This window comes from Echiichthys vipera (assembly GCF_963691815.1).
Source record: "Echiichthys vipera genome assembly, chromosome: 4".
NCBI classification, from domain to species: Eukaryota; Metazoa; Chordata; class Actinopteri; order Perciformes; family Trachinidae; genus Echiichthys; species Echiichthys vipera.
The window spans coordinates 9,436,762-9,462,084 of NC_139829.1; the positions used below are offsets into that span (position 1 = coordinate 9,436,762).

Consider the following 25,323-nt stretch of genomic DNA (forward strand, 5'->3'; position numbering starts at 1 on the left):
GATATTCCAGAGGAGATGAGGATGTGAATAAACAAAGCCAGGGCCGTTTCCAGGAATATTGTGATGGAGAAACATGGATCGGGGGGGAATTATGGAATGGTGGGATGGAGAGAGGGGGAATCAGCGCTTGGCTTCCTACTCTTCTTCTTTAAGGGAAGATCTTGGATGACACAGGAGCAACAGGAAGTTATTTGGATGCTATCCAAACTGCTTGTGTCTTTGTTGTTGTAGATTCAAGTTTTTTCACACTGACACAGTGCGTATACAGAATGTGCCTACAGAGCCCAGCTGGTACGCTGGCATAGATCTTTATATGAAAGAGTATCTGCATCGCAAATGTAATATTATCTGATTTTTTGAACTCACAAACATCAATATCTGCCTTTATCAGTCAGACTCTGACTGGAATGGATCGATAATCGTTTTATTAACAGCTGTACTGATAAACAATTAAAGTCCATTCTGTTCCAGCTTCTCGAATGTGAAGAATCACATCTCTTTTTTTATCGATGTTTATTAAATTCTGAGTTTTGGGTTAGTTGGACTAAGGCTGGACGATATGGCTAAAATCTTCTAATAAAAGTTAGTTCATATCTCGATAACAATATATCATGTTTCCTGGTAATTCAATAAATAGTCTATGTGAAATAACTGTATGGTAAAGCCTGTTTCTGTACATCCTGTGTACATTGCATGCCAAATGAAAGAACTTTAGTGCAAAATAAACCTAACATTCAAGAATTAAAACAGATCGTTCAACTGGCGTTTCTTTCCCAACACTGTGATAGAAATGATATAGAAAAATATATTTGTCTTTATCATTTTGATGATGTATCATCATATCCTCAAGCGATATGCTCCAGACAATGCAACCACCTTGAATAAATCACAGTGGGCTTCGAGGAAACAACTGAATGATTAGATTAATCTATAATCAGTAGCTGCTGCACAAATACATAGATATATAATAATTGTCAAACAAGCATGGAGCGAACTTTTCAAGGCTTTGTGTCGACTGCAAAGTGAACTAAACTTTGAACTAAAGGCAATGCAAGCCTTCAATAAGAAGTGTTTTTTTTAAATGATTATTATTTTGGGAGGTCTGAGATATTTAAGCCCCTCTTAAGGCATCAGGGTGGACCAGCAGGCAGGTTTATCCCCTCTCTGAACTTGAAAGCAGCAACCATCTCTGCGTGTGTTTTTGGAGCCTCTCCCTGCTCTTATTCTGACCACTGATCAGGTTAGACAAGTCCCTCTATTCACAGCTACACAGTAATACCGATATCCCCAAAGAGAGGGAGGAGGTGGAGAAGGAGAAGAAGAAGGGGGGAGAAAAAAATCCCATCTGAGAGATTAACTCGCAGCACCCAAGCGAGCCAGTGCTGGGTTCACTGGCTCACTCAGTCCCATCTTTCCCACTAGCCTCTTGTTCTAAAGCAAAGCATGTCTTTGATACTCGACTAGAAGGAATCTGGAGGCGTTACAGGTTTCTTTTGTGCTTTACGCTGCACAGAGAGTCTGTGTGTGTGTGTGTGCCAAGGCTGGGATTTCTTTTCTTCACCCCCCTTCCTTTCCTCCTTCATTCTTTCTCTCCCTCGTCCCTTTGCCTTCATCTCCTGCTCCCCTTCCCCCACCCCAAACACTAAATCAGTGAATCATAAACCTTTTCTCTCTTTTCTTTTTGGTTCACCATCACAAACAGTTGTTTTTAAAAGCTCTTCCTGAAAAAGTTTCAAACCTGCTGTACGTGGGGGTTCAAAGTGGCCATATTTGGGTGGAGACCAAAGGTGGCGACTGCTTCAGAGGAGTTTGAAGGGTGGATAAGGGGTGGCTTTTTTTAAGGAGGGGTAGTTGGGGGTGTGTGGGTGAAGTTTGACTCCCCTTGGAGATTTTCTTAAACCCATTACATCAGTTTTTTTCTGCTTCATGGGCTCCAAGTCTGGGGCTTTTGTGAGGGTAGAAAATGACCTAAATTGACATTCAGAATGGTTGTGGTTGGTTAATTGTGGCCAGGCATTTTTTGGCATAAATAAAACAAGATTCCAGAGGCCTTCTCCTTCTTTAAGCCTTTTGCGAATTCTGCTTCTTTGTAAGCATGGCCTCCAATGAATGTAAAGCGGTCATGCCCATAATCACGTCAGCTTTCACAAATATGCTCAAACCTTGCACATCAAAAGGGAAGGTCGGCACACAGGAGTGATAAGAAAAAGTACGATCTCAAAGTAAGTAATTGCTCAACACCCATGCTGTGATTCAGCTTCAGAAGAAACTTCTATGGTTCTCACCGACTGTGAAGTGTTTGAATTACTGCTTTTTCGAGTGTCCAAAATATCGTAGTGCCTCAGCTTTGATCACCACAAAGAGGCCGTCAAAGTGGCACATCCGCACGCTGTGGCTCTTTCACTTGAGCGCACGTTTTTCTACATATATGATTTAAGAAGTTGACATTTTGAAAGAGTGGTCAACGCGAGCTTTTTCCCCAACAGAAAGGAGAGCTAAATCAAGAGAGAAGTGTGAAATGAGAAATGATGCAGCAGTCCTGCTTAAGCTCTACCCACACATTCTAATCAAAAGGCTTCACAATGGCTGGCCTAAAAAAAAAAAAAAAAAAAACATAAAAGAAAAAAGAGAGAAATTCAAAAGAGGCCACTTGCTGGTGCCGGGCAAACTGATCAGCAGCACATAGACTGTCAAAAGCTAGTGGGAATGTCAAAAGCACTACTGATCTCTCTCTTTCTCCCCTAATGTGATCAAACAGGGGTTCGTTTCCCGGAGGAGGTCAAAAGAAAGAGAGGGAGAGATGGTGAATGGAAGCTTTGGTGCACCGTAGGAAGCCGGCCACCAGCAGCACAACCGAGCAGCGAGCACAAAACAACAAGCCGTCTCTCGTTCTCAAGCTTTCCTCCAGTCCCACGGTGAAAAAGAAGAAGAGTGGGCCTAGGAGGAGAGAGTGGTTGGGCAAACAGTGAGGGGTAAGGGCTCAAAAAGGGGCCTGGTTGCCCGGGTGAGGGGGACCCGCTGCTCCAAAAATGTCCACATCAAGCGTCCGGCTATGGGCCAGGCCCCGCAGAGGTGCGCTCGGAGGTCAGTGGCATGGACAAAAGGGAATGAAACGGACCTTCCCTGGCAGAGCAGCTGGGCTCAGGACACAGAAGAAGACATCTGTGTACAAGTGTGTGTGTGTTTGGAGAGAGGATGAAGGGGTAAATGAGAGGAAACAAGCACATGATGAGGTGTCCTTTCAAATCACTGAACACAAGCAAAACTTCTGTTGCAAAATGCAATGTGTTCCAGAAGAATCCCCATCCTGAAGTTAATGGTGTTAATGCAGTAGCTATTTTTTTTTGTATGCCCGTTTCATTTTTGTAATCACATTCACGTTTTTCCTTTGCTTTTCTAAACTTGTGTCTGCTGTAACTTGTGATTTTTCATTTTGATATGTGAGATGGCTCTAAATACTACACTACCCATGAGCCTCAGCCCCTGTTGCTATGGAGAGGGAGCCGGTCACATATTCAGGAGTTGAAGAAAAATTTGAAAGACCTCATCTTTTTGTGATTTGGAACATAAAAAGTCCACACCAGTGTTGCTGAACTTATCCAAAAATTTACCTCAAAATCCTAAAGATGGCTGATTTTGAAAGGTTGAGTGTTTTATTAGGTTTCTATAAACCCTAAACTTTCCATTAGCAGCAACTGAATTATGAGCTCGGTGACTGAATGTTTACCCAGCAAGGGTTGTACTGTCTACTTTTTTTTCTTTTAAAATCACAGTCACTCATCTTTTGTTTGATTCAAACTCCTCCCAGATATCCAGCTCAGTACTTTTTTTAATTTCAATTAAGGTACCACACACACACACACACACACACACACACACACACACACACACACACACACACACACACACACACACACACACACACACACACACACACACACACACACACACACACACACACACACACACACACACACACACACACACACACACACACACACACACACACACACACACACACACACACACACACACACACACACACACACACACACACACACACACACACGCACGCACACACACGCACACACGCACACACGCACACACGTACACACGTACACCAATAAAAGGGGGGTGGGGCTGCAGTGGTGATCGGACAAACACTGTTCTTGGAACTCTGCCGAGCAAGGCTATTGTGCAGGCGCGCGGTAAAGAGACAGAAGGAAAGGTTGGGGAGGGGTGGGGGTAGCATTGAGGTTGCTTCAATGGCCGGCTCCATCAGTGGAGATAAAAGGCAGAAAGGTGCTGGGCCAAGTTGAGGCCTGGTGGAGGTGGAAGCAAGGACTCACAGATGCAGGTGTTCGCAGGTGAGGCGGTGTGTGTGTGTGTGTGTGTGTGTGTGTGTGTGTGTGTGTGTGTGTGTGTGTGTGTGTGTGTGTGTGTGTGTGTGTGTGTGTGTGTGTGTGTGTGTGTGTGTGTGTGTGTGTGTGTGTGTGTGTGTGTGTGTGTGTAAGATAAGAACATTCCAGGTTGGATCAAACTGTATCCACGTTTGATAAAATGCTATTGAATCCACAAACCTGCAGTTGGGAGATGGGGAATAAAATCTAGCTGAATGGCTTTAAAAATGGTCATAACTTCTTTTTAGCGAGAAAAACAGTTCCCCATAAAAGCAGTTGTTTCTTGAAAGACAAATTCCTGTGGAGTTGTGTAGTTTGGGTCCCTTTTAACTACAAACTCCTCTATATCTGAAAAAAGGAACATAATGAGCTATCATGCGTGTGTGTATCCTTTTACTAGTCACCTCAGGGCCACATGGACCGAAGGTCTGGGTGTGGATCCATGTCACCCAGCCATTCAATCCCCCTCATCTCCAGCCCTGTCAAGTCACACCACCGCCCGAGGACAGGGTCTGTGGATTTCATACATTCCACTGTGGGAGGGGACACGCTTTAGATTCTCCCACTTAAGTGGTTTAGATTTTCAAGATTTTCATAAGAATACGCCTTTGAGAAAATTTAATTTGAAAAAAAGTTAAGTAACATACCCCAACCGCCATGAAAACAAGTAATTCAGGACTAGCCACGCTGTAAATATCACCACAACATCAGTGGCAATTACAGGCAGAGCAAGTGGCATAAACTAGACCATCATCATCACTCCACTTCTTGCAAAGCCTGCACCTCCCCAAAAATGCATGTTTGTGCCCTGGGCAACAGAACATTTCCCTTTCTGCCGCAGGAGTAAAATAAATAGTCTACATGAGGGCAAGGGGAGAGAAAAGTAAACTTTAATTGGTGTGGAAATAATTCCGTTACCATATAGCTCCCTATGAAGGGTGATTTGTTCTTTTGATCGCCCTAGAGAGTGTTTATGAAGTCAGTGTGGGATAAGCTTGGGCCCAGGGGCAAGGCCAGCCACCAGAATTCCTCCCGAACATTTGTTTAGCAGCAGGCCGAGTGCAGAGCGGTGCACAAACGCAGTATTGTTCCTCTCGTTTTCGCTGGTTGCGATGCCAGAAGTGGGAGCTGACGGGGCTACAGAGAGAAGGGGAATTGTGGGGCTAAGGGCAGGGGTTGGGAATAAGCAGACCCTGGAGATAACCAGCACTGAAGAGTTAAACATCAAACCTGCTTTACACACAAGCACTTCCTGCCATCAGTGTCACCGGGAAGCTTTGAAAAAGGTAATGGCCAACTTCTAAAAGATCAGGTCATTTCACAGTCGAGAGGGCTGTTCAATCGCTGAGTGGCCGGAGCTTTTTACCCCTCCCCTCCTCTCTCTACTCTCTTCGGCACGTTGTGGCTTATAAATTATACAATCAAAGCCAACAAGTTCCTCCCACATCCATGTCTTTGTATGGGGATATTTGGAAGAGATTTATCTGCCCAAGAGTTCATGACTCTGGTGTTATAAACCCCTGGGGATTCATGTTATTTGATTTGTTTTTTATTAGAAACAAGGAACCACTTAGCTGGCTGTAACCTCTGGGGCATTTGGCTCTACATCTAAGGGGATTGCAGGTCATTTTCTAAAAAAGGGACAGTCATGGCAAATACTGCCTCTGGAGACCAAAAACATGCTGGAAAAGCTATGCAGTTACCGTAATTCAGACAGGATGTGACAGAAATGCCAACTAGAGCTAAAAGTCAAATGTTGGGTGCACAGGAATTTGCAGATTTGGCAAACTGTATGACAATAACCAGGAGCTGTGCAATGTTCACTCTCTTTGTGAGCCTCGTATTTAAAAAAAAAAAAAAAAAAAAGGGGGGGGGGGGGAGTGTGGCTTTCAGCTGATTTATCCGTCAGTGTGATTATGTGATTTATTTTTAAAACCCAGTCTGCAGGGGCAGTTACTTTGAGCCTCAACCTCCATGTTTTCATTGAACAGCGAGGCATTTGTTGACTAGACTTCTCTTTGAAAGGCAATACAGAGCCTTTTGAAAGTCATAATCGGCGTGATAAAAATATTAAAAAGGACAGAGGAAGAGGAAGGGTCAGGGAGGGTCTGTCTGTCGTTCCTTGAGTCAAAATTAACATACGCGTCACCATGACACCTTGAAGATGAATACCTAATTCTGAGGATCAAAAGATGATGAGAGCTAAAAGAGGACAAATGCATATTCAAATAGCCTGGCAAGTCTGGCCTATTTATACATATGAAATTCCATTGCAACTAAGGGTCGGGACCTCTGGGTCCTTAAGGAAAGAATGTGTGACTTGAAATGGGAGACCAAAAGGGCTGCTCACATCCCCTTAGCCCCCCAGCTGGGAGGACAGCATACAGATGAAAGAGGCTCTGAATCTTCAAGAGGGGCGATTTGGATAAACTTGGAGGGCATGTGAAGGGTCTGGGAGAGGTCCCTGCTCTTCTTGCATCGCGTGTGGAAGTCCCATCATCTCCTTAGTCCGCTTACAGCTTCTCCTTGTTCCATTAATAATTCAAAAAACATGAGAAGACCACAGCTAGCCTGAGCCCCATTCCAGTCCCCAGGGCGTGCTGCTAGCATGTTAGAGGGTGAGTCACACAGACCAGTGAGCAGTGCGTTTGCCTCACGTTTGTTTTGGCCGGCTGCGCGGTGCTGCATTAGAGCAGAATGAGGAAACATCTTGTGACAGCCATGGCGGCTCCTTCTCTTCCGAAACGTCCACCTGTACTCCACTAGGTGTGCACAAGACTCGAAGAACGAGTAACCCTTTTCTTGTCAATTTGAACGCTTAAAACAAAACCTCAGAAAGTTGTGAAGTTAAACACACTCACACTAAACCCATCTACAGTGTGTCATAAGGGCACTGATGCCTTAACACTTGTTGCCCTCAGCATGTGACCATGCATAGATTTTCAAATTAGGCTGCATACTGTTGTTTTAAGTTGGAAGCCATGCAAGGCAGAAAATCAAACATCTGCAAAACAACGATCCAGCTAACCCTACAACCACTTCATAACATCCAAACAAGTAGGAGATGCAGTTGGCGCTGCGTGCACTTGGCTCCCAGCTAAACCTGTGTTTATAAATGTACCTGGCATGACACAATAACAAGGATTGGTCATAGGCAGAGAACAGAGTGTCTTTTGTAGGGAGAACCAGGACGACCAGCATCCCCTGTCGGGCTTCTGCCCCTATGAGCTCAAGTCTCCCGACCTCCAGCACCTAGTCTGCCAGCCAGCCAGGGCCCAGCCCGGAGAAGCCTGTCATCACTACCACAGAGGCCTCTATTCATCCCCGCAAAGACAAAGCCAAAAGTGTACAGCAGCCATCCAAGGCATCCCAAGCATCCAGATATCAACCAGTGATATCATTTTAGGCTTTTGTGAGGCCGTGCTTTGGTTTACCCGCCATTCTCTCCCCACCATCCCTGCACTCCGTCCGCATCCAGTCCATCTTGCGGTGCAAGGACCTCACATGAGATATACATCCTGGGTGCAATGTACCACATCTTGCACAGCTAAGCTTATCAGCAGTAGCATGCCTGACATTAGTTTGGCTGCACTTTTTGACACACCATGGCCACTGCCAGAGAAACAATAGCGCTGTGAAATCCTCCTGCTTCCTCTGAAGTCAACGGTGTGACAACATTTTGCCCTGTATTAACAAACAACAAAGAGTAAAGCCTGTGGAGTCTACCAGGACCTCATGGGGCATTCAGGTGCACCTCTGACAAAACACTCACTCAAGACACTGTGTTAATACATTGTGTGTGCCTTTTTGCTGTGGTATCGATTAACATCTTTTTACTAGTATCGACATTTGATAATTTCAAAGTTTCAAAAATGTTTTTACACCTAGTGTCAGGTATAGGTTGTCAGTGGGTGCACATGTCCTGGAGCAGTAACAGTGGTTTCTTTGGAAAAAACAGATGCAGAACTGGGGAACATTCAACGTGAAAATGTGCACTGGTTTTGCATTTTTCAACACACTAGAAAAAAAAAAGGATGGCGACATATACAGCAAAGTGCTCCAAACAGCATGGCAAACATGGCTCAAGATGAATAGCATGCACAGTGCTGGCCAGCATGGCTGAAGAGGTGAAGGAAAGAGGCACCAGCTAACAAAGATTCAACATCATCAACAAGAAATCAAAGAAAAGCTATCCAGCCTGCACCACAAGAAACCATTGTGTCATGAAATAAGAACAGAAGCTAAAAAAAACAAAAGTGTTTAAATGACAACTGGGGCTCACATTGTTCAGTGTTCACATTGCACGTTCCCATATCAGACTCTTCCGGTCTGGCCCTCCTCTGGCCACATTGGGCCCCTGAACTCGTGGTGAAATCTCCACCTGCTGATAGCATCAGCTGCCCCCCTCCCCCACCCCCTTCTCTCAGGCATGTGTGGCGGCCGCTGATAAAAGAACTGCAGATAAGAGGAAACACAAGCTGTGATGAGGAACACATTGCCGCCAGGAGAACAGAACAGAACATCAGCTCAGAGGAAAGGGACAAAAAGGAGAGAGATAGAGGGAGAGGAGGAGAAGGCTGAGAGAGAATCTGAAAATGATTTAAAAAAGGAAAACACACTAGAAGAGAGAAATGAAATCTTGTGTGTATCCCAGGGCTAAAAACAGGAAAGAAGAGGAGGTTCTGTCAAACAAAACTGGAAAACAATAAACATGAATGATCGAAGAGTTAAAGTTATTCTATTCGGTATATTTCTGAACCCCGCCAGCTCCTTCTGAGATTTGGGTGCATGCGGTTTGTCAAAAGAAACAAACAAAAAGTTACTGCAATCAAGTTCGCAGACAAGTACCCATAAATACGACATGAGACGCAGCATAAATACATAGCGGTGTGTCCAAGCAATAGTGTAACTGTATACAACATTGTTGTTGTCTTTAGCAATACTTTTGCAGTATTTCTAGCAAGATTTCTAGAAAGATTTTCTAGCAGTTTTTAGAAATACTAGATATTAAAAATATGTATATTGAAAGATATGTAGTCTACCAGCAAAGCCATTAAACTATAAACAAACCAATCCTCCGCCGTTTCCAGTTCAGGTCTCCGCAAAACAAGAGTGAATGTAAATAAATCTGAGTTGTTGACACGGGACCAGAGTGGAGGGGACAGGTGCCACAATGACACCGGCAACCTCCAGGGGATGTATACATCCCATAGCGGTGTCCTTTTTCAAGATGGACACCAGAGGGTTCCAACCAGTTGGTCCTCTCCCAGGGGTGTGAGCACAGCAGCGGGTCACTTCAGCCAGGGAAACACCTGCAGCTTAGGCAACACTTAGCATGCATTGTTTGGGGGTCTCTTAACATAAAATCACATGCCTGTCCCTCCCATGCTAAAGACAATATTTCAGTTTTTGTGTTGATGTATAGAAATCTTTTCACTTAGATTTTATTTTTCCTCTCTTTCCACATATTAGTAAACACTTTCTACTCTGCTGTGCTTACTGTCAGTCCTGCTGGATACAAGCAACATTGGCCTGTTTAAAATGAAAACTAGTATATATAGCTCAAAAGAATATATAAGCCTGCATCTGCCCTGCTCCTGGCCAGGCTCCCTCCCTATTGGCTCGGAGTCAACGTAAAGTGTCCTGCTAATCCAACAGTTGTTTGGCTACGCTGAAAGTCACCTCTGAGTCCAGCTCTAGCACTCATGTCAGGAATCCACAGGCTCTTTGCATACCGAGTGGCCGGATATCCTCTAGTTAAAGAGGGCCCTCTAAGCCAGGGCCATGTGTTGGTTGACTGGGGAGCATGACGAGGGGTAGGGGTGGGGTTTTATTTCGGGGATGTACAGGCAGTGCTTAAAAAGGCCTTTAGAGTGACATCAGCATCACTTTGAGCCGACACAAAACGGTGGAGTGAGAGCGGCCTGTTCAGGTTCCATAGAAACCCATCCATTCCCCTGCAGATCCTCGGAGCCGTGCTCTGCGCTGGCTAAAAGTGCAGTTGCTCCTGCACTGAGCCCCGCAGATCTGCGCATCTGTGAATGGCTTTTGTGTTGCTGCCGGGGCAGAACAAAGTGAGTTCAGGTTACTGCACTCCTCCCGTTATTGGCCCACATTTTCTCTAATTATTCTAGCAAACATTGACACAGCATGTGTGGTCTCACATTTATACCCCCCCCCCCCCTCCCTCTTTCCCTTCCATGCTTCACAGAGAGAGAGAAAGAGAGCAGAAGGGAACTTATGAAAGGGAAAGAAGGAATGATAAGACAAAGAAATGTACTTGCATTCACCGTTCTGTGCTTCATTATGATGCAATTATAAGTGGAATTGCTTTAAGCTGCACGGAGAGGCTTTGTTTGTTTTCAAGCCTGTGAATAGAGCCCAGTGTACACCCAGGGGTGTTCCTCACCTTTCTCCCATGCCGCCTCAACTCCAGAAGGAACAAATGCACCATGCCAACCCAAGCTTTTAGCACACGAGCAACTGAGGCCAACCAGCAGGAGGTAGAGTGCAAAAACGGTGGAGCTTTCTAGGAAGCAAGGACCAATAGCAGTAAAACAGCCACAACTTTAAAGCCCAATCCCACACCCTAATTTGAATTCTGAAGCTTTCTCGTTGCTGGGGCACTTCTAACTCCGGCTTTTGCAAAACAATAATTATGACGAATGTATGCATCAGTAGCTTACCAAATCCTCTGTCGATGAGCTTAGCTTGAGGCAATGCTGCAGAAAAGCTGACCGACTATGCTACATGTGGTCTGCCAATAGGAAGTGGCACAAGGATGGTCTGGTGTGAAATCAAATCAGGACAATTTAGAAATGGTCTGAGCAGGCAAGCTTAGTTATTGTAAAAAAAATGGCCCTGACCTCTTGTTTGCATATGGTAGCAGCACTATAGAAAAGCTCAGTGGAGTGCAAAGCCATTACTGTTAAAACTTCCATAAAAGCCTCTCTGAGCAGATCTATTGTAGATTTTTACTGCCATTAAAAGCAAGATGGACTGTCTCATATGTTAGGAAGTACAACTTTCCAGTTCCTTCAGATGGTTTCTGATTAGAAACAGTGGATTCAGATTTTTATTTTATTTTACACCTCTCCTCTGAGTTCGGGCAAGATCACCGTGTTTTGTTCGATCTTAATATACTGAAGCTGCCATCAGGATCAGAAGACAACTGTACCTTAACAGAAGAGTGTGGTGGTTGAGGCCATGTGAGCTCCATGAGCCTGACAATGTGTCAGGACAATAGAACTGCAGTACACCACTCCGCTACAAAGCATTTTACTGAAGCTTATACCTACTACCTTGTGTGGGTGGTGCCTTAAAGTCTTCTCCTGCAGTGTCTGTTGCTGAGTTTCTCACACACACATGCATGCATGCGCACACACACACACACGCACACACACGCTGTCAGAGCTGTATCAGTCTTCACTTAACTCTCAGCAAGAGAGCAAATAAGAATTGTTCTCAAATTGTAGAAATATTCCTTTAATGATACTTATATCAAGGATAAATTGGAGCTGCATCTATCTCATAAATAGATCAACAATATACAAATTTCACTCCTCCTGCATTGCGACAGAGAACAATGCCTCCAATGGACTGGTGAGGCCACTATCCAAATCTCAGAGCCACATCCCTGGGATGTGTTTACTTCGAAATGCCTGCGGGATGCATGTCACCCCAGGGGTGACAATTTGACTTTGTCACATGCCTGTGGGATGCAGGCGGAATAGCAAAGGGCTGTATTGGCCCGTCTTTTTCTGTCGTTCCCATCTTCTCCTACTCAATCTGTCCTTTCTCTCAAAACAGCCTTCTGAGAAACCTAGAATCCTTGACATGTCCAAGGACAAGTTATCATTAGCGAGCCAAGTGTGTTTGGACAAACTACCTCATACACTGCCAGGCAAAGAATAGCCGAGATCTCCACAGTGCCTTTTTTTTTAAGTAGCTAAAAATGAAAAGTGCCGCTTTTACAGTGACATATGACAGAAGAATGTATCTGGATAAATAGAGGAGAGAGAGGGGAAGGGGTGGGAGTGAAAAAGCACAGTGACACTGATGTGCTCCACCTCACAACACACATAAACTATTTCATCGACTTTAATTTTGATGTATGCTTAAAAAAAAAAAATACCTTGACTTTTTTTTTTTACCTGACTGCAACATGTAGGGGCAACGACAGGTGAACAGATGGATGGTGGGACAGAAATGGTCACAGCTGGCCTGGAGTAATTGTCCTGACCTTTTCATATAGACTCCGGGGGGGGGGGGGGGGGTTGGAAGACGAGGTTGGGAGGGGTAGCAGGGCCGCAGGAGTGCAGTACAAATTTGCATGATGGGAAATGTCATATCCATTAACCAAACTGACCAGAGTTTCAAGACTTTGTCGAGACACAGCTCCTCCATTTGCACCTTTCTATCTCTCACATCTAAAGCGGTTTTCACATATGAACCCTGGACAATGTCAGGGGAATCAGGTCTGGAGTTTCTTTTTCACACATGCAGCAAACCACTGTATCTTTAGATAGACCTAAACCAATATTTACATCCACCTATGGTACATATGGTACAATCAGTACCCTCAATTCATTATGAACTGAAGCAATTCAAATTAAGTACCAACAGCACAAACTGTAGAATGTTGCTCATACAGTCATGGACATTAGCTTAAACCGTGAGATGATTCATCGATTAGTTGGTCGTCAGAGTTAAATAACGATACTAACTAACTACTTATTACTACTAAGTCGCTTAATTATGAAGTCACTTATCAAGTAAAAATGATGATGAAACTTGTAAGCTACTTTTCTCCGTTGTGCTTCATTAAACTGTATTTCTTTTAGGGCTTTTGGTCAGACAGAACAAGCCATTTGAAGAATTTTTCATTATTTTCTGTCATTTTACAGACTTAACCATGAATTGAAATAAAAAACAGTGAAAAGATGAGACATTTGCTGCCCTACATTGCAGCTCTGCTATGAAATGTGTCATCCATTCAAGTACAGCGTTCAGCTGCATGGTCCTGTGATATTCAGGAATTGCTGCAGTACACGCTGGACATAAGGTCTCCTCTTTACAACAAGCAACAAAGGCTTTGTGCTGCTGTCGTGACTTCCAAGTCCGACCCAGGATGCACGAGTTAAAAGGCCGACCTCCGCATGAACTCCAAATAAATAAAAAGTGCAGCTGTTTACTGCCAATTTAACATCAAAAGGGACATACAATCACAAAACAAGGGGGGAAGGGGACTTCAATCAGAGGCATGCAAATAACCTTCAGCAAACCGACTCAACAGCAGAGAGTTATTGCCGCGCGCTCTCGACGACTGAGATACTTTCCTGCGGTGTGAGCCTCTCAACTGTCATGGGAGCTGTCAATGAGTTATCAGCCTGATGATCATGGGGGCATTTTGAAAGAATATGTTGTCATGCTTGATTTAACACACATTACAAGGGGGAGTACACACACACACACACAGTCCCTGTATAAACTTTACAAAGAACAGAGTCAACTCTGTTCCACCTGTTGTGTACTTTAGAAACTCCCAATGGATTAACCTATCTGCTGAAATCAGATAAAAACTTTTTCCCCGTTCCAAGTCCTCCATCAAAAACGTAAATAAAACTCCTTATAGTACACTAGCATAGCGTCAGGAGGAGACCCAACACCTTCGCCTGCGAGGTGTTCTTGGCTTCATAACACTCAAAAGTATTTTTTTCACCGTGCTTGTGCAAGGGAACACCTCCACCTTTATTTGTATGGGAGTGGATTTAGCTCGAAGGCCTGCAATTACATCATCATTCAGTTTTGCAGCACCGCATATCAGGGCCGGCATTACTCAGAGAGGCCTTTGAAGAGTTTGGCCCAGCCCTCTCTCTCTCTCTCTCTCTCACTCTCTCTTCTTCCCTCCACCACCCCCCCTTTCGGAGCTGCCTTTGATGTTAGCGCATGGGGCTGCGCCGAGCGTCGTGGCCTCCCAGGCCTCCCTGCCTCGCATGATCCTATCTGCTCAGGCGGCACATTCATGTGGTTTACACCCGCAGCACGACTCCCGGCAAGCTATTCACCCAACCCTGCAAAAGCCCCTCCCTGATCAGGGTCCATGGGCTGGAGAGGGCAAAGCGTGGCCTGAGCTGCCGATGGGGGTCGAGGGAAAAGACAGGAGGAATTGTGGAGGCTTTATCAACCCCCCGGCTACACTGCAGAGCTTCTATTGGCACGGTGAGCTAGTGAATGCACTATATTTGTAGATCCATGAAAGGGAAAAAAATCATATCTGACTTGGAGGTTTCTGAATGTCTCTTAAGAGTTGAATCAGAATGTGTTGGCAAAGGTCTTATTCTTACAACTATAGAAACAGTGACTGATCTCAGCTTTGGGTGCAAGTGCACAAAATAAGCATCTTTCAAAAACAAATATACAACTTAGAGTAATATTTCGTGGCATAAATGGAAAAGCATGTGCCCCAAATATCCTCGGTATACCCATGATACAGAAACAACATAAAAAGAGGGCCAATTTTTCATTAAAAAAAAAATAAACTAAAAAATCTAGGGCGCATCTTTAGCAACTGGAAGAGGAGGAGGTCGGAAGATGCGGTGATACATCTTCACTGTGGAGCTAGAGGACATGCCGCACTCCATCAGAGAAAAAAAATACACAAGATAACCCAGCTTGTTCTCATCAGACCAAGCAAGCCCAATCCATCATACCTCTGGCCCCATTGTGCTACATCCCGGCTCTTCCTCATTACTAGAACAACTACCTGCACACACCACTACTCCAGCCTCTAGAAACCGTCGTAAGATGAGAGCGTTACAGCAGAGATGAACATGATGGGCTCTGAGCTTCCACCTGAAACTGATGTGTCCCCATCTGGCACCCCCTGTATATGACCTTTGCCACGGCTGTGTTGGAATCCATTAAAAGAAACAAAAAAGGGGGGAAATGAAAAATGGCAGATTTTTTTTATCAGAGGACCTGTCAGGAGAACCCTCACAACATTAATATGATGCATTAGGCCGAGGGTGATCATGTGCACAAAACCAGTAATGGCTTCCTTGAACAAAAACCCAGAGAAATTGCAACTGGCGCTAAAACGCATTAGAATTAATCAAAATGACAAGAGGGCAGGACCTCCTTACATTAAAAGCAACATTACTTTAGATAGAGGCTGGTCATTATGTAATGATGTACACAAAAGAAAGAACTTTGAACCCTGTCTTCTTGAACTTGAGTGAGCGGGACGGCTCTGTGATAAGACCTCTCTTTACATGAAAACAAATGCGTGTAGTAAGAGGATCGAGGGCACAGGGATCTAAGTGTATTAAGAGGTAGGAGGAGAAGGAGGCAGATGGAGTGTTGTGCTCAGGGAAATGGACTCCCAGTGCAGCTACCTTCCCAGTCTATTGGCGAAAAAAGTACAACAAAAGGGGAAGGCTGGCGTTGTGGCCTTGCACGGTTAGTCAGCACATTCCTGACCGACAACAAAGCATGCCTCTGCCTAGATGAGCCACTGTGAGCATTGTCATTTCATAACCCTCGACCCCTTCGCCTTTGTTTTGCAGACCCTCTGTGTCAGTGGATAAAAATATGGGCTGAGGGGATGGACTGGCCCTTTCAGCTCTGTTTCATCAAACACACAGAGACACACCAGGAGCTAGTCAGAGAGAGAGAAAAAACCCACCATGGGCTCTTTTTCATCTTCGACTCATTTCAAAAATAACCAGAGTGAAGACAGGCGGTGTGAAAAATCACCTTTTCACCTGTCAAAGTGTTTTCTTATGGTGCATTTCCTAGTAATCGTCATATATTTAAAAAAAATAAATAAAAATCACAGCCTCTAGGCCAAAGCTCAATTAACATTTCCTCATCATACGACCGCAAAACAGAGGACGCAAGGCATTCGTACAAGTGAGCTCGGACACATAATCAATAGCAGATCAGGAGTAGAGTGACGTGGGGGAATAGGGTCCCCCCCGGGGAGAGGCTTGGAGAGTGGAGAGAGAAAGCAGCAGCGAGCACCGGCACTGACTGCTAATCTCTGTTGGAGGGGAACTTCAAAGATCGACTCAGCCACTCCAGCCCGGTGGAGACTAACATAGCTACTGGGGCCACCAGTACCAACATGCACTTGTTCCAGGTGGAGCTGTGCAGTAGAGTGGGAACGAGAAGCTCAGAGGGAAAGACAGAGCAGATTAGAAGAGTAAAAAAAAAGCTGGGAAGGAGAGGGAGAACAGGGGCTGCTGGTCCGAGAGATGGTGCGGCTGGAAGTTAGTTGTTTGTGAGATTATGATATAAACATAACTATAATACACTCTGACTGATAATTTATTGAGCAATAATGCCGTATTTAAGCTGATTCCCGCTACTCTTATGTAAATATATGCAGATTTTTCTTGTTTAATACCAATTTAAATTCAATATCTTTGGGTTTCTTAATTGTTGTTGAGACAAATTAAGCAATTTGAAGATGTAACAATAGTCTGTGGGCATATGAAAAGGGCAGTTGTGATAATCTTTTGTTGATTTTAAGGCTTAACAATTGAATGAAATCTATTGATTATTTTAAAGAATGTTTAGGGCATTATGTGCCTTTGTTAGCAAGCTGACAGCGACAGTACATTATCGATTAATCTGTCCAATAATGTATGAGTTAATTGATTAGTTGTTTGGTCCATAAAATGTCAACGAATGGAGAAAAATGTCAATCAGTGTTTCCCAAAGCTCAACGTCCTCAACTGTCTTGTTTTGTCCACAACTTAAAAATATATAGTCTACTGTCAGAGGAGAGTAAAGGAAACAAATGTGTTCACATGTAAGAAGATGGAATCAGAATATTTTGACTTTTTTCTCAAAGCATTATTTTGCGATACATTCAACAGCTGACAACTAATCGATTCATCTTTGCAGCTCTACACCCCCACATAAGTGAAGTTTTGACAATTCATTAGCACACGCTGGTTGAGAACTAGGTGCAATCCTCATACACATGCATTACAGGATGCATGACACATTTTGGCTGCATCAAAAAGAGCATACTGGTGGTGGTTGGGGGGGGGGGGGGTGTTAAGCAAGAGAAAGAGAAAAACAGTTTAGTCTGTTCTATTCCGAAAAGGGGAGAAACGCAGCCTCAAATTACTTTGGCTGGGACATGAAAGTGAAACAGGGTGGCGGTTAAGAGACGATAGCACTTAAAATACATCTGCGACCGCCAAGCCAATAAATGGAAAAAAGTAGGGAGCAGCACTTTTAACCTTTTAAACCAGCGTTTGTGTACTGCTACTGTTGCTTTGGCGCTGGGAGTGGCCCGCTCCCTGGCACCTCCCGTCTGGGCCCGGCCCATTATGGCCTCTTGGGGTTTCCAGCCTGTGGTGAAAAAGCGCGCTGGATGCCTTAAACCACTAAAGCTCTCATTATAGTCTAAATGCAGCGCGACACAACTCTTGCCAGCTCCAAGGTAGGAGCTCCAGTATTTAAGCTCATCGTTGTCTTTTGCTCAAAACCACCACTTTCCCCCTGCACATCCAGTCAAAAAACAAAAAACAGCCACTTTCAAAGAGCCACATCATGAAGTCTCCCGGCTATAGTTACTGGCACTTCATGTGCATGGAAATGAAGTTCAAAAGTGAAAGAGCTCATGGGTGTTGGGGGAAACTATAGCCTCTTCTTCCTGACGCTGGATTCAGGGGATGTCCCCTGTCTCTGTGTCCCTTTCTGAGAGGAAGTAGGCAAAAGCCACATTATTCCCTCTGGTTCTGGCCGACGACACTATGAGTTCCATCTGGTCCTCTCGGTGCCCATGCCACGTCCCTGCCTCTGCTCCTCACTCACATGCTGACAGCACAGGCCCACTGGAAATCCGAGACAGATGTGCGCTTGTGCGGCGCATCGCAGCTCATCTCGCTACAGGAAAGACGATTTGGTGTCAGGGAGACAATAGTGAATGATGAGCAGCAGATGGTGTTTCCCTTTCGCATCAAACGTGTATTAATCAGGAGATCTGTGTGTGTGTGTGTGTGTGTGTGTGTGTGTGTGTGTGTGTGTGTGTGTGTGTGTGTGTGTGTCACCAATGGTGGCCAGCAGTCACTGCAAGGCCATTTCTGAAAGTTAGATTACATCCAGAAGCAGAGCGCTTTCAGTATCATCTGGCTTTGTCGACACCTGGGTGGCTGATTTGGTCGTGCCATCATCATGCCATACTTAATCAGCTCAATTCAAAAAATGCTGTTAATATGTGGAAAGGTATAGCAAGAATACATAACTCCCTAGAAAACATGAGAGTCCAAGTCCTCGAACACAGTGTTTCCTCACTTAACCCATTTCTGTTTTTTTGGGTTTTTTTTTATTTCATTTCGCCAGGCCATTTTCATTCTCAGGAAGTCTTTAAATCTGGGACAAGAGGTGAAGACAGAGAACAACCCGGCAGGACGGACAACCTGCAGTACTCCAGTCGCCAAGAATCAGAGTTAAGAGCCAACGATGTAAACACACTCTGAAGGTCCTCTTAGGGAAATGCCTGTACACACAAACACCTTGACAGAGTGATTTAAGGAGACATTGATAACATTGCTATTACAGAGTTGAACTAGAGCAATCTGGGAATTGGCCTGGAAAAGCCTGGGGTTTGGCACTGCGGACTGTTCTGCGTCATCACGCTTCCCCCCTTAGAGCAGAGTGAGAAACAAATTAACTTAATTTATTATCTTTGGCCTCTGGCAAGAGTTTGCCACTTTTTCACTCTTGAGGGAATTTGAAAAAGACGAGCTTTGGAGTGTATGTGCAGTGGTGATCGTGGTTGGGTCTTTGCTCAGGACCGTTGCCAAGCCCCCTCCCCTTGCCCTTGTGTTTGAACCCGTACCTGCTGAGGTCTGGCCACTACTGCGCACAAACACACAGTAACACAAACCCCTCAGGGCTCTGTTCAAACAGCAGAAGAGAGAACTAGACGACCCCATAAACCTCAGGCAGACCAAATCAAGCTCCCTATTCACTGAAAGCAAGAAGGCTCAGACCTTGTAAGCAAGAAAGAAAAAAAAAGTCGACAAGTGCAATGGTTGCAGAGGTCACCGCGGATAAATGGATGCACAGGAACCTAAATATTTGTGTTAAACCCAATTCCAGTGTAAAACTATATCCGTTACAACACCGCAGCAATTTGCCAACACGTTCCTGCAGTGTTATTTCACTAGTATGGGGATTTGGAAGTGGGGGAATTTGATCCCAGTTTAAAATTATACTCTTCACGTTGGGAGGTTGTCATTCATTGTCAGTTAAGACTTTCATAAATCTTTAGCGAGAATATATGTTGTAAGAAATTCAAGACAGTGCGCCATGGTGGACAAACTGCCCCTCATTATAGTCTTACAAAATATAAGCTGCCTCTAAGTGGTCAGCAACTATGTTAGCAAAGAAAGCAAACCTAAATAGATGTGGCTTTTCGATGTAAAGCTGAGGTCCGGCATTTCTATGTGGTTACAGAGTGGCGCCAAATGGCCATTCACTGTGTATAAAAAGGGGCCATTTTTGTGCTGAGTGTCCCCTCCTTTGATCCCCCACATATCATTCTTTTCAAAGTAAGAGTCTGCATGTCGAGGAAAACAAAACAGGCATACGTGCTCTGAAAAGATACAGACCCTGTTGCAGAGTGACGAGGGATGGGAGGATGGAGGGACGCTACTACATACCAGCTCATACTGACAGAGAGACATGTGTGAATGAGTCGCTGTCCTAACAGATCTGACTCACGGTGGCAGAAATTCCAAGACACAGTTGAGATTTCTTGTGCACAAACACTTGACGCAACATGGTGAACTTGATTAAACTCAAATGTGCATTTGCAGCATTTAACCCCCCCAACTCTCCCTCTCTCCCCATAGGCTGCATGGCAACCTTGCCTCCCACCACAGACCAATGATCTCATGGAGTTCAGCAGTGTCTTCAGTATGGCGTCACACTTCAGCAGCTACTGGCTTTCATACGACAGATGATAACAAAAACTCACCCATCGTGTGCGCTGTAGCTTGCTTAGGTGTTATGCACACACTGTGAAACAATAGCTTTCATCTCCTATTAATGATCCAATATTTATCTTCATAATCAGGATAAAAACCTTCCATAGCGAATTGGCGTCCAATCACTCGCAAGGGACTGGACTTGTTGGCTCAAGCAGTTTGGATTTTTATAGATACCTCCAAATACATAAAGATACAACTTTTTTGGGTGGATACAGTCCACGCAAACGCCGCTGAAGTGGGTTCCAGTCCTTCACAAAGAGCTGCTGGCCCCCTCCATCATAAAATAAACAACACAGGGCACGTTAGAGGTCAGGGTATAAAACATGAAACGTAAAGATCTTTTGGCACATGACTAGACCCCAAAACTATTTGGTGCCTTACCAAGTAGATTAAGCAAGAATGATAAAACTTCCAATAAACACTTGGCTCTGGAGAGAAAGGCTTCCTATTTCAGTGACTTGTACTCCATCAAAGCTGGATGGTTGATCTCTTGGGAGCAGGAAATAAAAGATAGGAACAGACTACATGTTTCATTTGTAAAAAAAACAACTTTAAATAGTTACATGTGTAAACCAAAATCATGCTCCTTCAAAAAAGGCAGTGGCTACAGAGTAACAGGCTCAAGGCGGCGGGGCGTGTGGGTTAGTTTACACGTCGGTCCGGTCAATAAAAACAAACATATTCCACTATGAAAAACAAACTTCTTTGGACTTTAAAAGTACACACTTGGTCAAAACTCGCCACTGAAACAGATAAACGGGACAAACTACAGCACAAACAGCAGCCTGGTCGCCTCACCGCTGCTGCTGCTGCTGCTGCTGCTGGGAAACCTGCTCGGTAAAAGTTTACTAACTTTTTTAGGAAGCGGTGGAGGATTTGTTACTTTTTAAAAAGGACAACACTTCCTAAAAGCGTGGGCTTCGGGTGGTGAAGGCCATTAAGTGTTAACGAGCGCACAGACGAGCTCCACACATCAACAAAATAACCTGCGAGAGCATGTTTTCCCTGTGAATGAATTCCACAAGATAGGAGCCATCTTGTGACCGCATATGCTTGCAAGCTTAGACACACACACACACACACACACACACACACACACACACACACACACACACACACACACACACACACACACACACACACACACACACACACACACACACACACACACACACACACACACACACACACACACACACACACACACACACACACACACACACACACACACACACACACACACACACACACACACACACACACACACACACACACACACGTCCCCCCCCCCCCGTGGAAAAAAAAGTTTTTAAGGGCAGCTTGGTGAAATTACACCCCGCGTCCCGGTAGTGTTGCTCGGGACCGCTGCGCGTCATTCTCCCCCCACTCACAGAAACAGAAAAAACAGACTTTACACGTACTTGAACGATCTCCCCCTCCGCGCTGATAGTGGCTCCTGCTTTGGAGAACCGTCCTTGCAAGCCAGTCGTGTACGTAGTATAATCTCCATTGGGACTGGACTCGAACAGAACCACTTCCACAAAGGCGGTATCCTTGGCGAAAACGGTACCGAGCGAAGCGGCAACCACGAAGATCGCCAGGACCACCGAGTCCGGTACACGATCTGAGCCTCTCCGTGGTAAAATCATCATCTTGCCGGCTGGATGTGCGCCGATCGGGACATAATTTCACACGGATTACTAAATCGGGGTGAAGGTAATTGTAAAAATCGGGTCTATGCGCGCTGCGTGCGATGCGTCAAAAAGAGGCAGAATTGTGCAATAAAAAGCTGCGCCGGGGCTGAAGCGTGTTTATTTCACCACTGCAAGCCTTGTCAATTACATTGCCTGCAAACGCTCCCTCGCTCTCTCCTTCTCCCTCCCTCTCTTTCTCCCTCTCTCTCTTTCTCCCTCTTTCTTTCTCACCCCCCTCCTCCTCCTCCTCTACAAAGCGGATCTCCTTTGATCTCCAAACACGTGATTTTTTTAGTCTCTCTCTCTCTCTCTCTCTCTCTCTCTCTCTCTCTCTCTCTCTCTCTCTCTCTCTCTCTCCCAAAAGGGTTATATCCCCACCCACCAATCTTTCTGACCCTCTCTCTCCTTTTGCACTCCCCACTCGAGTGCCAGCTCTCCAGTTAAGGAGGCACCGCGGGCTTCGGCGCGCAGCGAAAAGGTTGGGGGGGGGGGGGGGCTTATTGTTTAAAAAAAACAAAATGTTGACGTTACGCGTCAGAGTTTGAGTTGATTCAGTTCTGTTGTTTTGATTGTGAAGTAGAGGATAGTGTTTTTTTGCCGCTGTTGCAGAACCCCTGAGTGTGACACGTTTTGGAGCTGCCGTGCCACCTTAAAATAAACACTACCCTCTTCAGGACGCTTCAGGATTTAACCGGGCTAATTTTTCAATCTGATTCCGATTTGCTCACCTACAGGTCACAGTAGTGCTCGAGTCTGGATGGTCTCATTTTGAATGAGATCTATAAAGTTATGGCTTCAGTTGGTTGTATTTTTAATTAAGAACTTTAATCAAAAGTTTGGGGCAAATCAATTAACCTGATACTATATTACTTTTAATGTCATTACCCTTTATTTAATATTCCCATTGAGATTTAAAATCTCTTTTCCAAGGGAGTCCTGGACAAGACAGCAGCATAAACACACAAGTTTCACATTTCAAACCAAAACAACACACAACTAAACAAAACACACAACTTAACATGATAAATCAACAAAATAAAACAGCATTAAAAAAATGCAGATCAGTGCTCATAGACAGTATATGTATATTCAAAAAGTCCTTAATCCTGCTTTTGAAATGCTCCATGCTGATGAGGGATTCCAGTTTGAAATGATCCTGTAGTTTATTCCAAGATAGGGCTGCTAAATATTTAAAAGCACTTTCACCAAACACAGTGTTGGTTTGAGGAACATTGAACGTAACAAGGCTGCTGGAGCCGGTTCTGCTCTTTCTAGGAGCCTGTGTAAAAGCCTATGTAAAATAGCCTTATAAAGAAACACACACCAATGCTCAATTCTACGGGTGTGTAACGAAGATAGTCTTCATCCTTACAGTGATACATTGTGCTTACACACGCGTACACATGATGTTTTCACCCTACAAACTGCTCATTTACGTCTAATATTATACCTTCATGTACAGACTATCTGTATATCTATCTATCTATCTATCTATCTATCTGTCTATCTGTCTATCTATCTATCTATCTATCTATCTATCTATCTATCTATCTATCTATCTATCTATCTATCTATCTATCTATCTATCTGTCTATCTATCTATCTATCTATCTATCTATCTATCTATCTATCTATCTATCTATCTATCTATCTATCTATCTATCTATCTATCTATCTATCTATCTATCTATCTATCTATCTATCTATCTATCTATCTATCTATCTATCTATCTATCTGGCTGTCTATCTATCTATTGATATATCTATCTGGCTGTCTATCTATCTATTGATATATCTATCTATGTATTGATATGTCTATCTATCTATCTATTGATCCATCTATTGATATCATCGATCTATTGATATATCTATCTATTGATCCATCTATTGATATCATCTATCTATTGATCCATCTATTGATATATCTATCTATGTATTGATATGTCTATCTATCTATCTATTGATCTATCTATTGATATCATCTATCTATTGATATATCTATCTATTGATCCATCTATTGATATATCTATCGATCGAGGGGAAACTCCTTTAGATAGCTCTCTAAACTTTCAGCCATCTTCATTTCTCTTCCCATGTGCTATGTAATCACGAGCTATTGTATTGCACATGAATTAAAGGCAATCCACTTTGCACATATAATTGTGCCCCGGTCTTTAGGCAGATGGATCTCCAATTAACTGTTTTCCTTTGATCTTCAAAGTGGTTGCCGTCACTAAGACCGACCCGACAAGCTAACCATAGATCGTTTCAGGCATTATTTTTTTTACAAACCTCTACATGTCTAAATGTAATTTGACATAATTTCCATCTGCAGAGACTCAAATTAATGGCTGCATGTAGGAGTTACAACAGCGAGCAACTTAATGATTCATCAGGCATTTATTGATAAACATGGGTTTCATTGTCTGCTCTTTAAAATATGCGGGCACATCCTGCATTTGTCTTTGCAAACAAACTGTTGCTGTTATTTACTGCAGAGGAAGACAATTATTTCTCAATCAGTCTCTGTTCAGCATAAAGAGTCTATTGTGAAACTCCCATGGGGACCAGTTCCTGAGGAACATCTTCTGCCTGGTGCCTTTTCTTTCTCAGTGTGTGTCAGACGGTTCATTATGTGTCATTATGCCTGTTCATTATGTGCAAAAGAGCACACTGTGTCTTGAAAGGACATTGAAAGAATAGATGTGCACACACACGCAATCTTTTCAATGGAAGATGATTTGAATCTTTGTGCAACTGAACAACAAGAGCTCACAGTACCAAGCAAGTGATGGGGACGACTGTACAAGCAGTGTAGGTTGCAGGACTTCAAGGTGACAGTACAATCTCTCAATGTAATCTGAAAGTCGAGATATTAAAAAAGAATAATGCATGACATGAAATAATACCGTTCCGCGTATACCAATAATCCTCCCAAACTATCTTCTTGCAAGGAAGCACTCAGATGAAGGGCGAGCTCTGCAGAGTGATAGATGTCCCAAAAAAAAAGAAAAGCCCAGAAAACAAAGTCTCATCTTGCTGTCAGCTGTGTGGCAGTGTGATTATGAAAACCAACTGTGAGGACTTTTTAGGTCAAGAATGCAGCCGCCTCTGGAAGAAAGCGTGATGGTCAACATGTGTTCGGACTCAAAGGGGAAGGAAAAAAAAAGAAGCGAAGCAGAGAACAATTCAAAAGCCGAAACTTAAGAGGTT

The 25,323-nt window shown here is 44.0% G+C and overlaps 1 protein-coding gene across 2 annotated transcripts in view; it reads right to left on the minus strand.

The window, feature by feature from the left end:
- The window catches only part of znrf3 (zinc and ring finger 3), a 67,822-nt gene extending 45,646 nt beyond the window's left edge, over nucleotides 1–22,176 (minus strand). For both annotated transcript variants that reach the window (XM_083912709.1, XM_083912708.1), the window contains exon 1: nucleotides 21,838–22,176. In XM_083912709.1, coding sequence (XP_083768835.1) covers nucleotides 21,838–22,068 — 231 coding nt within the window. In that variant the 5' untranslated portion in view covers nucleotides 22,069–22,176. The remainder of the gene's footprint in view (nucleotides 1–21,837) is intronic.
- Nucleotides 22,177–25,323: the final 3,147 nt, after the last annotated feature.